This window comes from Mesocricetus auratus, unplaced genomic scaffold, assembly GCF_017639785.1.
Source record: "Mesocricetus auratus isolate SY011 unplaced genomic scaffold, BCM_Maur_2.0 Super-Scaffold_100007, whole genome shotgun sequence".
Classification (NCBI taxonomy): Eukaryota; Metazoa; Chordata; class Mammalia; order Rodentia; family Cricetidae; genus Mesocricetus; species Mesocricetus auratus.
Genome location: NW_024429191.1, coordinates 9,377,757 through 9,391,570, shown reverse-complemented (window position 1 = coordinate 9,391,570; position 13,814 = coordinate 9,377,757). Strand labels below are relative to the sequence as shown.

General features: G+C 49.1%; 1 protein-coding gene across 10 annotated transcripts in view; it reads right to left on the bottom strand.

Annotated features, from left to right (window-relative positions):
- The window catches only part of Pkd1 (polycystin 1, transient receptor potential channel interacting), a 48,164-nt gene that overhangs the window by 22,277 nt on the left and 12,073 nt on the right, over positions 1-13,814 (bottom strand). For 4 of the 10 annotated variants that reach the window (XM_040748257.1, XM_040748258.1, XM_040748253.1 and 1 more), the window contains exons 2-15: positions 8,916-8,987; positions 8,730-8,801; positions 8,394-8,563; positions 7,488-8,159; positions 7,185-7,368; positions 5,834-6,054; positions 5,453-5,568; positions 4,816-4,942; positions 4,106-4,341; positions 2,919-3,671; positions 1,128-1,259; positions 1,020-1,025; positions 744-919; positions 303-436 (exon numbers count right to left, since the gene is read on the bottom strand). In XM_040748257.1, coding sequence (XP_040604191.1) covers positions 303-436; positions 744-919; positions 1,020-1,025; positions 1,128-1,259; positions 2,919-3,671; positions 4,106-4,341; positions 4,816-4,942; positions 5,453-5,568; positions 5,834-6,054; positions 7,185-7,368; positions 7,488-8,159; positions 8,394-8,563; positions 8,730-8,801; positions 8,916-8,987 — 3,071 coding nt within the window. Of the gene's footprint in view, positions 1-302; positions 437-743; positions 920-1,019; positions 1,026-1,127; positions 1,260-2,918; positions 3,672-4,105; positions 4,342-4,815; positions 4,943-5,452; positions 5,569-5,833; positions 6,055-7,184; positions 7,369-7,487; positions 8,160-8,393; positions 8,564-8,729; positions 8,802-8,915; positions 8,988-13,814 lie in introns of those variants that run through there. The other 6 variants (XM_013121636.3, XM_005081612.4, XM_005081613.4 and 3 more) reach the window with 4 other exon arrangements.

Genomic DNA, 13,814 nt, shown 5'->3' with positions numbered 1-13,814 from the left:
CATGGGTATCACATGCCCAGTGGTGGAGTAGGGTTATCACAGCATGCAGCTTCAGGAGCTTTGAAAATAATTAAACAGCGACCCCATCTTAATCTCCCCAAAGGCTGAAACTGAAGGCTAGAGGTCCCAGTTCCTGGTAGATTTAAACTGAGGCCTCGACGACCTGGCCACCCCACCCCACTCCTCAATGTCTAGGTGCCCCTCCTTTATCCAAGTAAGGACTATTCTCCACCAACCCAGGCTGAGACAAAGTAAGAGTGATATGGAATGTCATACCCAAAGGCAATGGCCCCACCCCTCACCTGGGGTGGCATAAATATGCGTGGTATTGTGCTCCACCAGCACCTGGGCCACTGTGGGGTCCGGGACCTGGAAGGACTCGTCGTATGGAGGCTTGAAGTGGTGGAGTACCTGCTCCCCATCCCCAAAGTTCCACCTGCCAGGGCAGCAGGCAGACAGTGAGCAAGAAAGATGAGTAGATAGGGTGCCCTGACTCTAATGCAGCTTCTACAATCATTTTTTCCTGGCTCATGGGTTCAAGGTACTACCTTGGCTCTACTATACCAGGGCCTCTGCCCCTCACATGGTCCTACCCACCAGTACTCCCAATAGAAGAGGAAATTGTAGCTCTGAGTCGGGATTCCAGGATAAATGCTACGGACTGAAATGAGAACCTGATGCCAACCCCAACCCAGGCCCTGTTCAGCTAGCCACTTCCCCTCCCTAAACCCAGAGGCACTCACAGGAAGGCCACCTCCACAGCTGAGTCCACCAGCACACCACCCGTCAGTACCAGTGTGGCATTGGGGGGCAACACAGCAGGCACTGCGGATACCCACAGCCCCCGCATCTTGTTCATCCGCTCCACAGTGACATTGTAGTTCACGGTGACGTTGCTCACATGGTTAGAGGCTGTCAGCTGAGGAGACAGGCATCAGTGGGTATGGCCCAGAGGCAGCAAGGATAGACCAATGGGTGAAAGGCCTCGAGCCCCGACTCAGCAGCCTCCCCACACTCACCCACAGCTGCAGCAGGGTCCTCAGGAGCAAAGCAAAGCAGAACAGAAGGCAAAGTGAGCACCCAGATATCCCAGGACCCCATGCCTCCCTCCATTGGCCCCTGCCTACCGAGAGCTTGAAGATGGCAGCAGTCTGGTAGATTACATTGAAGACAGTGTTGTGGAAAGTCAGGGACTGCTTGTCATCAATGGTCCACCGGAAGGCCACATCCGAGCCAGCCTCTACCATGGGGCTGTACCGCTAGGGAAAGGACATGACATTGGCCAAAGTTATGACTTGGCTCCAGCCTGGGGTTGACTCAGCCCTTGGCCCCATCTGACCCTGTCAGACATACTAGAGAATTTTGTGTGTGGTGTATAGTAAATAGCATGGGGTCTACCAGCTGAGTCCTGATTACAAGACACCTATGTTCATAGTCTTGGAAGTTGACCCAGGTCAATTAAGAGCAGGTGTATCCACAGGAGAAGCCAAAGTATCCAACTGGACAAGTCATAGGAGAGGGACAGAAATGGCCGTTTCTTTCTTTTTTTCTTTCCGTCTTTCTTTCCTTCTGTCTTTCTCCCTACCTTTCCTTTTGTTTTGGAGGCTGTCCTGGAACTAGTTTTTTTTTTTTTTTTACAAGACAGGGTTTCTCTGTATTGTTTTGGAGGCTATCGGTCCAGCCCAGCCTCGAACTCACAGAGATCCGCCTGCCTCTGCCTCCCGAGTGCTGGGATTAAAGGCGTGCGCCACCACCGCCCGGCGGAACTAGTTCTTATAGACCAGGCTGGCCTTGAATTCACAGAGATCCGTCCTTTTTTTTTTTTTTTAAATTCCCCCTTTTAAAAAGTTATTTATTTATTATGTATACATTGTTCTGCCTACATGTATGCCTGCAGGCCAGAAGAGGGCACCAGATCTCATTACAGATGGTTGTGAGTCATCATGTGGTTGCTGGGAATTGAACTCAAGAGACCAGGCAGGCCTCATCTGCCTGCCTGCCTCTGCCTCCCAAGTGCTGGGATTAAAGGAATGTGCCACCACCGTCTAGCTAGAAATGACCCTTTCAATAACTGCTGGTGCTAGGGCAAGCATGCCCAAGATGAGGACAGCGCCATCCCCTTAGGGTACTAAAATAGGTTTCAGATGCCGTTTTAACAGGCACATGCTTCGGGTAGCTACAAGCACAGCCAATAGTTCAGAAACACATGGGGATTCACAGAGGCTCAGTGAAGAGTGAAGATAAGTGTGATGAAGTATTTCAAAAGACCTCAAGAGTAGCTTGACCTTTAATCCCCGAGGCAGGTGGATCTCTGTGAGTTACATGCCAGCCTGGTCTACAGAGTGAGTTCCAGGACCCAGAACAGCCAAAGCTAAACAAAGAGAAATCTGTCTTGAAAAAAAAAGAAACTTAGCCGGGCGTTGGTGGCGCACGCCTTTAATCCCAGCACTTGGGAGGCAGAGGCAGGCGGATCTCTGTGAGTTCGAGACCAGCCTGGACTACCAAGGGAGTTCCAGGACAGCCTCCAAAGCCACAGAGAAACCCTGTCTCGAAAAACCAAAAAAAAAAAAAAAAAAAAAAAAAAAGAAACTTGGGAGTAGAAAAAAAAAATAAAACCTGAGTTTGTAGAGCAGCTGTTCTAGCTGTGACCTTCAGCAACTTACAAATTTCTAAATGTTTCCCAGGAGCTGCTCACAGCAGTAAAACTTGCCTACCATGCACAAACCCCTAGGTTCCATCCCTGGCACCACTAAGGAGAGATATAATCACTATAAGTAGACAAGGGCTCCCCAACAGGTCTCACATGGAAACCATATAATAATGGAAACTCATCCCTGGAAGACAGCTGAAGGGCTTCCTCAATGGGAGGAGGCTTCCTGTTTTCACAATTGAGAGGGCTAGGTTGCAGGCACACTTACCACCAGGATGCCCTGCAGCACTCGGGCCTCGGGGCTTGGTACAGCACGGAGGCCACAGATGGGCTCCTCAGCTGTCACCCTCAAGCTGAGATTGGCCTGGCTGGCTCCATTCTGTGCCACAATGTCCACTTCATGATCCCCTTCCGTAAGCCTAGGCAGCACCAACACTGAGAACAGGGTGCCATTAGACTCTTCAATGCAGTCTTGCTTGAGAATATCCACCTCAGAAGGGCAGGCATCCTTAAAGGGAGCACTAACATTGCCCTCAAACCAGTGAGCCGTGGCGGTAGCATTAGCACCAGAGTCCACCTGAAGCACCAAGACTGAGCCATTGGTTGGCACATAGAGATGCCCATCAAGGGGAATAGGGTAAATGACTCTCAGCCCAGACACAGGGGAGACCACACTGAAGCTGCAGGACAAGTTGTACCTGGACACACTGTTGCCCACTGTAGCCCGGACCTCATAGCGCCCAGGATGCTGTAGTCCAGGGTTAGACCCAAAGCCCAGCAGTGGAGTAAGCTGCTCAGTTACCAAGAGCAGCTGTAGGGAGCAGGCAGAGCCAGCCCAAACTTCTTCCAGATGGACAGGCAGTTGGGTCAGCCAATCTGAGGCATTGGTGGAAAGGTACGGGGCTTGGCCAGGACAGCTGGAAGCCAGGGGACAGTGTAAAAGGGTACCTGGGCCAGCATCATGTTGTAGGCCAATGAGGTCACCAGGGAGCACAGGAACATTCTGGCCATGGAGGGTGACCTATAGAAGAGGGAAGCAATATTGTGTTGTGTCTCCATGATAAACAAAAAAACTATAGGAACTACTGAAAGAATGGACAGGACATCCATCTCAGGGCTCAGCACTGTCAATGGTACTTCACAGACAGAGTCCCTGCTCCAAGGCACTCATGGCTGAGACAAACAGGACACTGTTAACACAGGGGACTCAAACAGGAAGAAGTAACAAGAGTGACTGCCACAGGTGAAAATTACTTTCTCAGGCATATTAGGGAGGGAAGACACAAGCAGGCCCCGAGAAGGAGATGAGACAGGGGCTCTGAAGCAGGGTGCAGGCAAGGGCATCGGGGGTAGGGCTGCTGGGCACACAAGAAGTCTCCAAGGTATCTGGTGAGAGATCAGGATTCCTGGGCAGATATAGGTCAGAGACATACAGGGCCACACCAGGACACGTACCAAGTACTGTGTAGGAGGCCCTGCAGGCACAGAGAAGAGGAACTCCTTCCATAGCGTGTAGTTGGCCCTGGGAAGTCCCAGCCCCGACACAGAACCATTGATGCAGGCATGGGGGTTGCAGGAGGCATTAAAAGGTATGCAGACATTGGCTCCAGGACACCAATACTCCTTGGGCACACATTTGGGGGCCAGCTCAGTCCTGTTGTCAGGCTCACTGCTGCCTTCTGGGGCTACTGCTGGGAAAGGAAAGCTGTTAGGAGCTTGATTCACTAACAGGTGCCCCACTCACCCAGGACAAAACCAGACCTGGGCTGGGCAGTGGTGGCGCATGCCTTAAATTCCAGCACTTGGGAGGCAGAGGCAGGCAGATCTCTGTGAGTTTGAGGCCAGCCTCGTCTACAGAGCAAGTGCCAGGATAGGCTCCAAAGCTACACAGAGAAACCCTGTCTCGAAAAACCAAAAAACAAAATGAACAACAACAACAAAACAGATCAGACCTGGATAAGCAGTTCCTCAATTTCTATTATCACTCTCCTGCCACTAGATTATGCCCAAGCAGGCACTACCCCATCTGTCTTTGGGACAAGGGAATAAGAATTGGCAATTCTACAGACGCTGCCATCAGTCTACTCTGAAGCTGGGATCAGAAGGCATAAGATAATTCAGAAAGCCCACCTAAGTCTCCAATTCCTATCCTCATAGAGGCCCACCTGCTTCTTTTGAGGGCCGGTACACCTGCAGACGTAGCTGGACAGGACCTGCAAGCTCCATGGTCTCAAATTCTGCTGCAGTCAAAAAGGCTTCGCGGTTTGGGCTCAGGCCAGGGAACACCATGACCTGAAAGAGATGGGACCGCCTCAGCTCTTTCCTTTAGGGTGTAAGTATAGCCCTCTCAAGACCACCATAAACCTCATTTCATATCACTTGAGAAGAAAAATCAGATCAAATCATCTGTGAACAATAGGAAAGCTGAAGCAAGATCATGAGTTTCTCTGTGTAGCTTTGGAGCCTGTCCTGGCACTTGCTCTTTAGACCAGGCTGGCCTCGAACTCACAGAGATCTGCCTGGGCTACACAGCAAGACTTCTTCAGATAACAGAATTAGATGCTGAGTATTTTTCCAAATGTCACACTGGGCACACTAACAATTTTAACAAGCTCTATCAAAACCAACTTGAAGGTTTTTTGCTTGTTTTTTTAATGGTTAGAGTGCTAGGAACTGAACCCAGATCCTCACTAATGCTAGAAAACTGCTCTACTCCTGCATCGTATCCCTAGCTCCCAACTTGATTATTGGAGACAGCAATGCAAGGCCTCTGGGTTCTGGAACACAAAAGGACTGGCCTACCTCCACAGGCTGCAGGGGGCCCTGGAGAGTTTCCTGCTGTGCCAGTGGATGCTGGGGTCCAGACAGGTCTCCACCAGACACTCCCACCAGAAAGCTCTCAGCATCCCACACAGGCCCTAGGAGTGGTGAATATGCAATGAGGTACCAGAGCCAGGCAGAAGTGACACTGGGAAAACATCCAGGTTGGAGCTGGACCTAGGGCTGAGACACCTGGCAGAACCATCTACGCACCCCCTGCCCCCATCTTGTTCCCTCTGTATTTCTTCTGGTTCAGCCCCAACCCAGGCATAAGAATAAACATTCAACAAGCACATGGTCAATACTGAGCCTGAGAAGATAAGAACAGGGAAGGGTGGCTCCTGCCACCTAGAAGTCCATTACCTCCAGGCCTTAGCTCGCAGACATAACTATGTGGTGCTGAACACAAGTCTGTGTTACACTGCCCAGCTGGCCCCAGCCGCACACAGTGCTCCGCTGTGGCTGGGTGTGGCTCCCCGGGCAGCCAATTCTGGCAGCTTTCCAAGCTGAAGGCCTCACCCTGAGGATCCAGGCCTTCCTCTGCCCCCTCCATAGACGAGAAGCCGATCCACACATCCAGGCTCCTGTGGGCAGATTCAATGGAGGACCAGACATCAGGGGGCATCTCTGCCTTACCTCTGAGGACACACTCCTCACAAAACCCTGGTAGATGGGCCACATCACTTTCATTTTCCAGGTGGTGAAACAGCCTCAGAATCGTTACCCAGCAAGAACCACAAACCCAGGCCCATAGGCTACATTAAACCCGAATCATGTGTATGAGACCAGCTCTTCCTGGAGACCTCAGATTTGGACCAGGTTCATGGGCCACCAGACCTTGCCCTGAAGGGAAACTCTTGAGTGCTGCACCAGAGGACCAAGACTGTCTCACCTATGGGTGCTATGTGATAGTTTTACCAAGGCAGGAAGGCCCTTCTAAGAGAGGCAAAGTTTATAGGTCCATGGCCCAGTTTAGGCACAAGTACATACAGAGAAACATACATGTAGAAGTATACACAGTGGTGCTCAGGTGTAGGCACAAGCCTGGACACATATACATGGAGCCCTGGTTCCATGTAAGAGTACTGTAATCCATTAACTGAGTGGTTCTGGAGAAGGTCCTTAACCACTCTGGACCTCTATTTCCCCTGCCCAATACAGGCAATGTAAAGGATGTGAGTAACCACCCATAAGACAGTAGTTCCCATCCCGCCCAGGGAAAAGACTCCCAGGGAAGGTGAAGTGTACCCTTACCACCCACCCCTGACACAGAGGACTGCAGGGCCTCAGAATAAGGACCTACAAGTCTGGGACAAGGCACAGGAGCCTGAAAGGCCACAGATGGATAGCACTGCCACTCATTGTGTACGAGAGGGTGATGAGCACAGGGGTCTGCGAAGGAAGAAGTATATCCTGGTGGTGACCAAGAAGCAGACCAGTCAGCAGGACCCAGGGCCCTCACCTTGAGGGGCAGGAAAGACTGGGAGCGTGTGTGTGACACTTCCTATAAAGTGTTTAGAGGAGCTGATCTCACCCACATCCGCCTTTATATATGCAGAGCCGCCAGCAATGGCCATCTGTGGGGCAGGACACAAAGGCCCCAGGCTGCTCCCAGCTCACCTTCAAGCCTCTACAGGCCTCAGGCTCTACCCGCACCCAGCATCCTCAGCAACCTCTACCCACTTTGGCCTTCCTAGGGTTTGAGGACAGGTACCTGGTAACCTGGGAGACCAGGAAGTGCTGGATAGCAGGACTGTCCACCATGGCCAGAGCAGCTCCAGCCCAGGTCCGGCATTGCTCCTGTGCTTGTAGCCAGGGTGCCTTCTCTGCCACCAGGCGGTAGCAGTGCCCATTGCCAGGGAATATCTCTGTGTCTGAGGGGCAGAATGGGTGCACCACTAGGGGACAATAAGCAAAGAAAAAGACACCAATCAAGGTATGCCTGAGGCTGGAGTACCAGGCTCTCCCCTACCCCAGTGTAGAAGGAGAAGCATGAAGGGTGAACCAGGGTAAGCACCTTGGGCAGGCTCCTTATCCAAGGCCAGGATACTATAGGTGACCTCAAGGGCTGAGCCTCCACGGTGCCGTATGGCAAGTTCAAGGCTCTCATCGCTGTACACAGAGGATGGGCACACAAGCTCCAGGGCAGTAGGTACCACTTCTACTTGCACCTCTGTCTCCAGCAGAGCTGAGGCAGCCCCCAAGGCCAGCACAACTGTCACGTGATAGTCCCCAGGTAGCATATAGGAGTGGGTGGTAGCAGGGCCAGCCATGTCCACCTCAGGGGAGCCATCTCCAAAGTCCCAGCGTGTGTGGTTGATAGGCAGGGGGGAAGTGATGTGGAAGTCTGCTGGCTGGCCAGAGGCCAGGGGTCCATGGGGCCCCACCAGGGCAGCCCCTGGGGAGGCAGGAAAGATGTGCTGGAGCACGGTAGGGCCCCCACAGGCAGAGTTGAAGGACAGTGAGATGCTGGAACACCACGACAAGCAGGCTGCAGAAGTTTTGGAGGGCTGGCCTGACCCACAGAGGCACTGGTTCTGTTCTGAGAGGGCCGCAAGACTTTTACCAGCTGAGAAGCAGAAGGCACTGCAGGCCTCAGGCTCCAATGGTCCCTCATGAGCAAAGAAGAAGGGGACTGCTGCCACAGCTCCCGAGCTGTTTTCAGGGAGACAGGCCACATAGTCCTCACCTGGGAACAGACAAATACACTGGGTCCCAGGGCCTTACCTTCTCCTGGCTGCATCTTGTTTCCTCACCAACTCTCCTTAAACTCCATGGCAGAGCCCCCACCTAGCTACTATCTTCCCATGTATGCCTTTCCCTGGGCTCATCTGCCACCATAGCAGTGGCTCCACTCTCCCTGGGTCCTGCTCAGAAAGGAAAAACAATGTCATCCCTGTCCTCTTGAATCCCCTGCACTCACCACAGGTACTGTCCAACAAGGGGATACTGAGGAGAGGTTGGCCGGCCAGTGGAATGGGCCCCCTGCACGTGGCTGCCTCGGGCTGTACCACACGCACCTGTCGTTCCTGTGCCCAGCGTGGCAGCCACGCCAGACCACAGTTGCACTCAAATGGGTTCCCACTCAGGTTTCTGCGGGGGAGGGCAAGTGTGGGGTACCAGGACAGCAGGGCTACAGATCAGCCTCCCACTGCCCACAACTCTCAAAACCGGGAGGGGTAGGGAACAGGGCAGGACAGAGGAGATGATGGGGGCGAGAGACCAGTTACTGATACCCACTAAAAACAAAGCAACTTACATTTCACTTAAATTAAATAAATTAGCAAACACGCCTTCTTCTAATGTAGAAATTCTATTGTTGCTTATGTCCCTGCAAGAAAAGAGGATAGGACAAGGTGTGACCCTTTGGTGACAGGCAGCAAACACTTCCTGTTTGCCCTGACTAACCTCTAGTGTGGCAGGCATAAAGGGAAGGTACACTCACAGCTCCACCAGTGCCGAGAGGTTCACCAGGAGCTCGGTGTCCAGCGTCTGCAGTAGGTTGTGGGACAGGTCTCTGAGGAACAAGTGACTGTGGTCAGGACAGGAACTCTGGGCTAGTTGAGGGCATACCTGGTTCTCACCAGGAGCTTCCCAGCATCCAAAGCTATGGCTTTGCACCCCACAAGCCCCCTGTTCTCACAGGCCACCAGAGAACTTTTCTCATGAATGATATGAGAAACACTAATCTGGAGAAACTGAGGTAGAGGAGCTCAGAATTCTTCAAACATCTCTGCCTAAGGGCTTTTATCTCTCTCTATTCCTGTAGGCCAAAGATAGATGGAATAATTTAAGAAAAGCTGGCAAGAAACAAGCCAAGCTATGGCTGGGAATTTATAAGTAAGAATAAGCCTCCATGTGTGGATTTATTTGGGAGCTGAGTGATAGGTGCTCCCACTACCCCAACCCCACCAAAAGAACAAAAGAGCAAAACAAGCAACAACATCCTGTCTCAAAAAAAAAAAATGAAGAGTGACCAAGGAAGATTCCCAACAACTATGGCTTTTCTACACATATTTGTATACACATGCAAATATACACATACTATATACACATGAAAAGCGGAGAGACATCCCAGACTTCATAAAAAAATATGTCATGAAGGTTTGTCTATAGGAAATAACAGTAATTATTAAGAGGGGCTGAAGAGATGGCTTGATGATTAAGAGCACTGGCTGCTCTTCCAGAGGACCCGTATTCATAGCACCCACGTGGCAGCTCAACTGTTTCTAATTCCAGTTCTAGGGGACCTGACACCCAAGGCAAAACACCAATGAACATAAAATAAATAAATAAAACAAAGCTAGTTATATATGTGAACATATATATAAGAATTCTGTTGCTGGCGCACGCCTTTAATGCCAGCATTTGGGAGGCAGAGGCAGGCGGATTTCTGTGAGTTCAAGCCCAGCCTGGTTTACAAGACCTAGTTCCAGGACAGCCTCCAAAACAATACAGAGAAACCCTGTCTCGAAAAACCAAAAAAAGAAAAAAGAAAAAGAAAAAAGAAATGTGGGAATTGAAGCCAGGTAATAGTGCACACCTTTAATCCCAGCACTCAGGAGGCAGCACTCAGGAGACAGAGACAGGCATATCTCTAAGTTCAAGGCCAACCTGGTCTACAAAACAAGTTCTAGGACAGGTTCCAAAGCTACACAGAGAAACCATACCTGGGGAAAAAGGAAGAGGAGAGGGGAGGGGAGGGGAGGGGAGGGGAGGGGAGGGGAGGAGGAGAAAGGTTTGGGGGAGAGAGGGAAAGAGGGAGGGAGGAAGGAAGGAAGGAAGGAAGGAAGGAAGGAAGGAATGTGGGAATGGAACATAAACTGGAGAGATAGCGCAATAGCTTGCTGAGGGACCTGAGTTTGGTTCCCCAGAATCCACATAAAAAAGCCAGTTGTGGTAGTGCATACTTGTAATCCAATACTAGAGAGGTAAAGACAGGCATATCCCTAGGACTAGCTAGCTAGGCAGCCTGCCCTAATTATACATGCTTCAGACCAATAGAGACCCTGCCTCAAATATGGTACACAGTATTCCTTTGCTTTATTTTGAGACAGGATCTTACTATGTAGCTCTGGTTATCCTGGACTTCACTACATAGACCAGGTTGGCCTCAAACTCAAGAGATCTACTACTCCCAAGTGCTAGAATTAAGGCATGTGCCACCACTGCACCACTGCCTGGCAAACTGTGCCACTTTCTAATGTATTATAAACTGGAGCAGACAGACTGACAGAGAGGAAGGAGTCATAGAAAGGCACTGGCCTTTGAGAGCTTCGAGAGAGAAACAGGACGAGAGCAACTGCAGAGGCAAGAGTCAGAGCCTGGTCTTGTAACAAGTCACCTGTGACCTGTGATGGAGCCAGAACATGTTATCACAGTATTTGCAAGGCATGAACCTGTGCAAGCACAAAGACAAAGCATCATGACAAGAGACATGGGACTCAGCAGTTTAGAGCATTTGCTGCTCTTCTGGACAACCCAAATTTGGATCCTAGCACTCAGGTTGGACAGCTTACAACTACCTGTAACTTCAGTACCAAAGGGACCCCCACACCTTCTCTGGCTTCCAGGAATCCACACACACATGGCAGACTCACACAACACATACACATATACACAAAAAAAAAGTAGTTTAGACATCAGGTTATTTACTTCTTTAAAAAAAGACAAGTGATATAGCCAGATCTAGTAACACACACATGTAGAAGCTAAGACAGGAGAATTACTACAAGTTCTAGAGTAGTCACGACTATAGAGTGAAATCTCATCTAAAAACAAAATAAAACCTAACAGACTCAACTACATTCCAAAACAAGCAATGTCTACACAAAAGATCATGGATAAAATAAAAAATAAAATAAAATAAAATATAGCAGGCTGGGTATAGGTGACGCACACCTTTAATCCCAGTGCTCGGGAGGCAGAGGCAGGTGGATCTCTGTGAGTTCGGGGCCAGCCTGGTCTACAAAGTGAGTTCCAGGACAGCCTCCAAGACAATACAGAGAAACCCTGTCTCGAAAAAAAAAAAAAACCAACCAAACAACCACACAACAACAAAAAGGCATCTCAATAAGAACATGCCTCTTGCAAAGGCTCTCCTTCATCCCTTTCCAGAATTTGAGAGAGAAAATCTAAAAGGAAGCACCTAATCCGAGCAGAGGCAGGCAGATCTCTGAGACCAAGGTCCGATCTACAGAGCAAGTTTCAAGACAGCCAGAGCTGCTATCTAGAGAGATCCTATTTCAAAAATAACCAAAAAGAGTAAGCGCCTGGTGCAGAGCTCCTATTCTTACTTTATGGGATATGAAATGTCCAGGATGCTATAAAATCCCTGTGGTCTTTATCCATGCGCAAACGGTAATCCTGTGCATTGGCTGCACCCCCCACTCCACCCCACCACCCCACCACCCCCCACCACCCCCACCCCCACCCCCCCGCCATCCTCTGTCAGCCTACAAAGAGGAAAAACAAGTTGTAGTGAAGGACTTTCCTTCTGATGGAAGCAGCACTCAGAACGTATAAAGATCAATGGTGTTGTGGAATAATCTTTGTACACGGTGAAGATATGTCACTCTCATTGGTTTAATAAAAAGTTTAACAGTCAACAGTTTAGACACGAGGACACTGGGAAAAAGAAAGGTGGAGACAAGAGGAGACACAGAGGAAGCAGGATGGACAGTGCATAGATGAGGTGAACAAGCTCAAGGCAGCACACAGATGAATAGACATTGGTTAACTTAAGTTATAAGAGCTAATTAGGCCAGCGGTGGTGGCGCACAGAGTTGCTGAGTCTACTTTTAAACAAACACTAGTCTCAAATATTTTATATTTGTATGAATTTTTGTATACTGATACAAATTTAAGGTTATTTTTGTTAAAACAGAGTTTACATATGTTTATACCCTTGTTTAAGGTATTGTACTTAAGCAGCTCATTTAACAATGTAATGTAAATTTCTAGACCTTGAAAGTTACTAATACAAACTATCTAGGAAAATAAAGAAATACAGGTTAGTAGTCAGTCACATATAACAATCAAACTTGTAGTCATGTTAGGTATGTTTTCAAGGTCAAACAGAGATATGTTTTAGATAGATAAGACAGTCTTCAAACACTTCAAAGACCTACAGAATATGGTATTTAAATTGAGGGGGGGCGTTTCAAGACAGGGGTCCTCTGTGTAACAGCCCTGGCATCCCTGGAACTTGCTTTGTAGACCAGGCTGGCCTCAAACTCACAGAAGATCCACCTGCCTCTGCCTCCCGAGTGCTGAGATTAAAGGCATGCACCACCATGTCAGGCTTAAAATGTTTTGTTAACACAGGGCTTTTTATGAAAGTGAGACATGTCTGCTCTTGGCAGCACCAATTTACTTCAGAGAGGATGACGGGTATCAAAGAAACTCCATATGGAGTTTGCTTTCAACATGGCAAACCTAGTCATTTGGACAAGAAGTGGTTCTTGCAGCCGGGCGTTGGTGGCGCACGCCTTTAATCCCAGCACTCGGGAGGCAGAGGCAGGCGGATCTCTGTGAGTTCGAGGCCAGCCTGGTCTACAAAGCGAGTTCCAGGACAGCCTCCAAAGCCACAGAGAAACCCTGTCTCGAAAAACCAAAAAAAAAAAAAAAAAAAAAAAAAAAAGAAGTGGTTCTTGTATTGACTGCTGACAGTATGCTATACAAAAGTCTGTCAGATATGAAGACAGATGCTGTAACATTTCAGAGGACCCCCTAGGGTCACTGTCCAGGCAGCCAATGTCTCTGTTGTTTCTTAGTTTTGGAAGTGGCTTGCACTACACTTGTGTTTACTCAGTTAATATTCTATCCTCTGGGGTCTTTGATGGAATTGAAGATTAGATAGTTATAGTTTTCCTTAGTTATGATAGAAGATAAATTAGGTCCATAACTTTGGACTCATCAAAAGAGCACTCGGGAGGCAGAGGCAGGTGGATCTTTGTGAGTTCAAGGCCAGCCTGGCCTACAGAGCAAGTTCCAGGACAGCCTCCAAAGCTACAGAGAAACCCTGTCTTGAAAAGAAAAAAACCTTACCTTTTTATTTAGACAATAAATAAAATGTTGTGGAATAATGTTTTGTACACTGTGAAGATGTGTCACTCTGATCAGTTTCATAGAGGAAGCAGAAGAGCAGGATGGACAGTACGTAGATGAGGTAAAGGAACCTCATGGCAGCACACAGATTAACAGAAATGGATTACTTGACATTATAAAAGCTAATCAGAAACAAGCCTAAGATATCAGCTGAGCTTTCATAATTAATATGAAGTCCCTGTGTGGTTATTTATGAGCTGGCTGACGGGATAGAAAAATCCACCTATAAATGGGA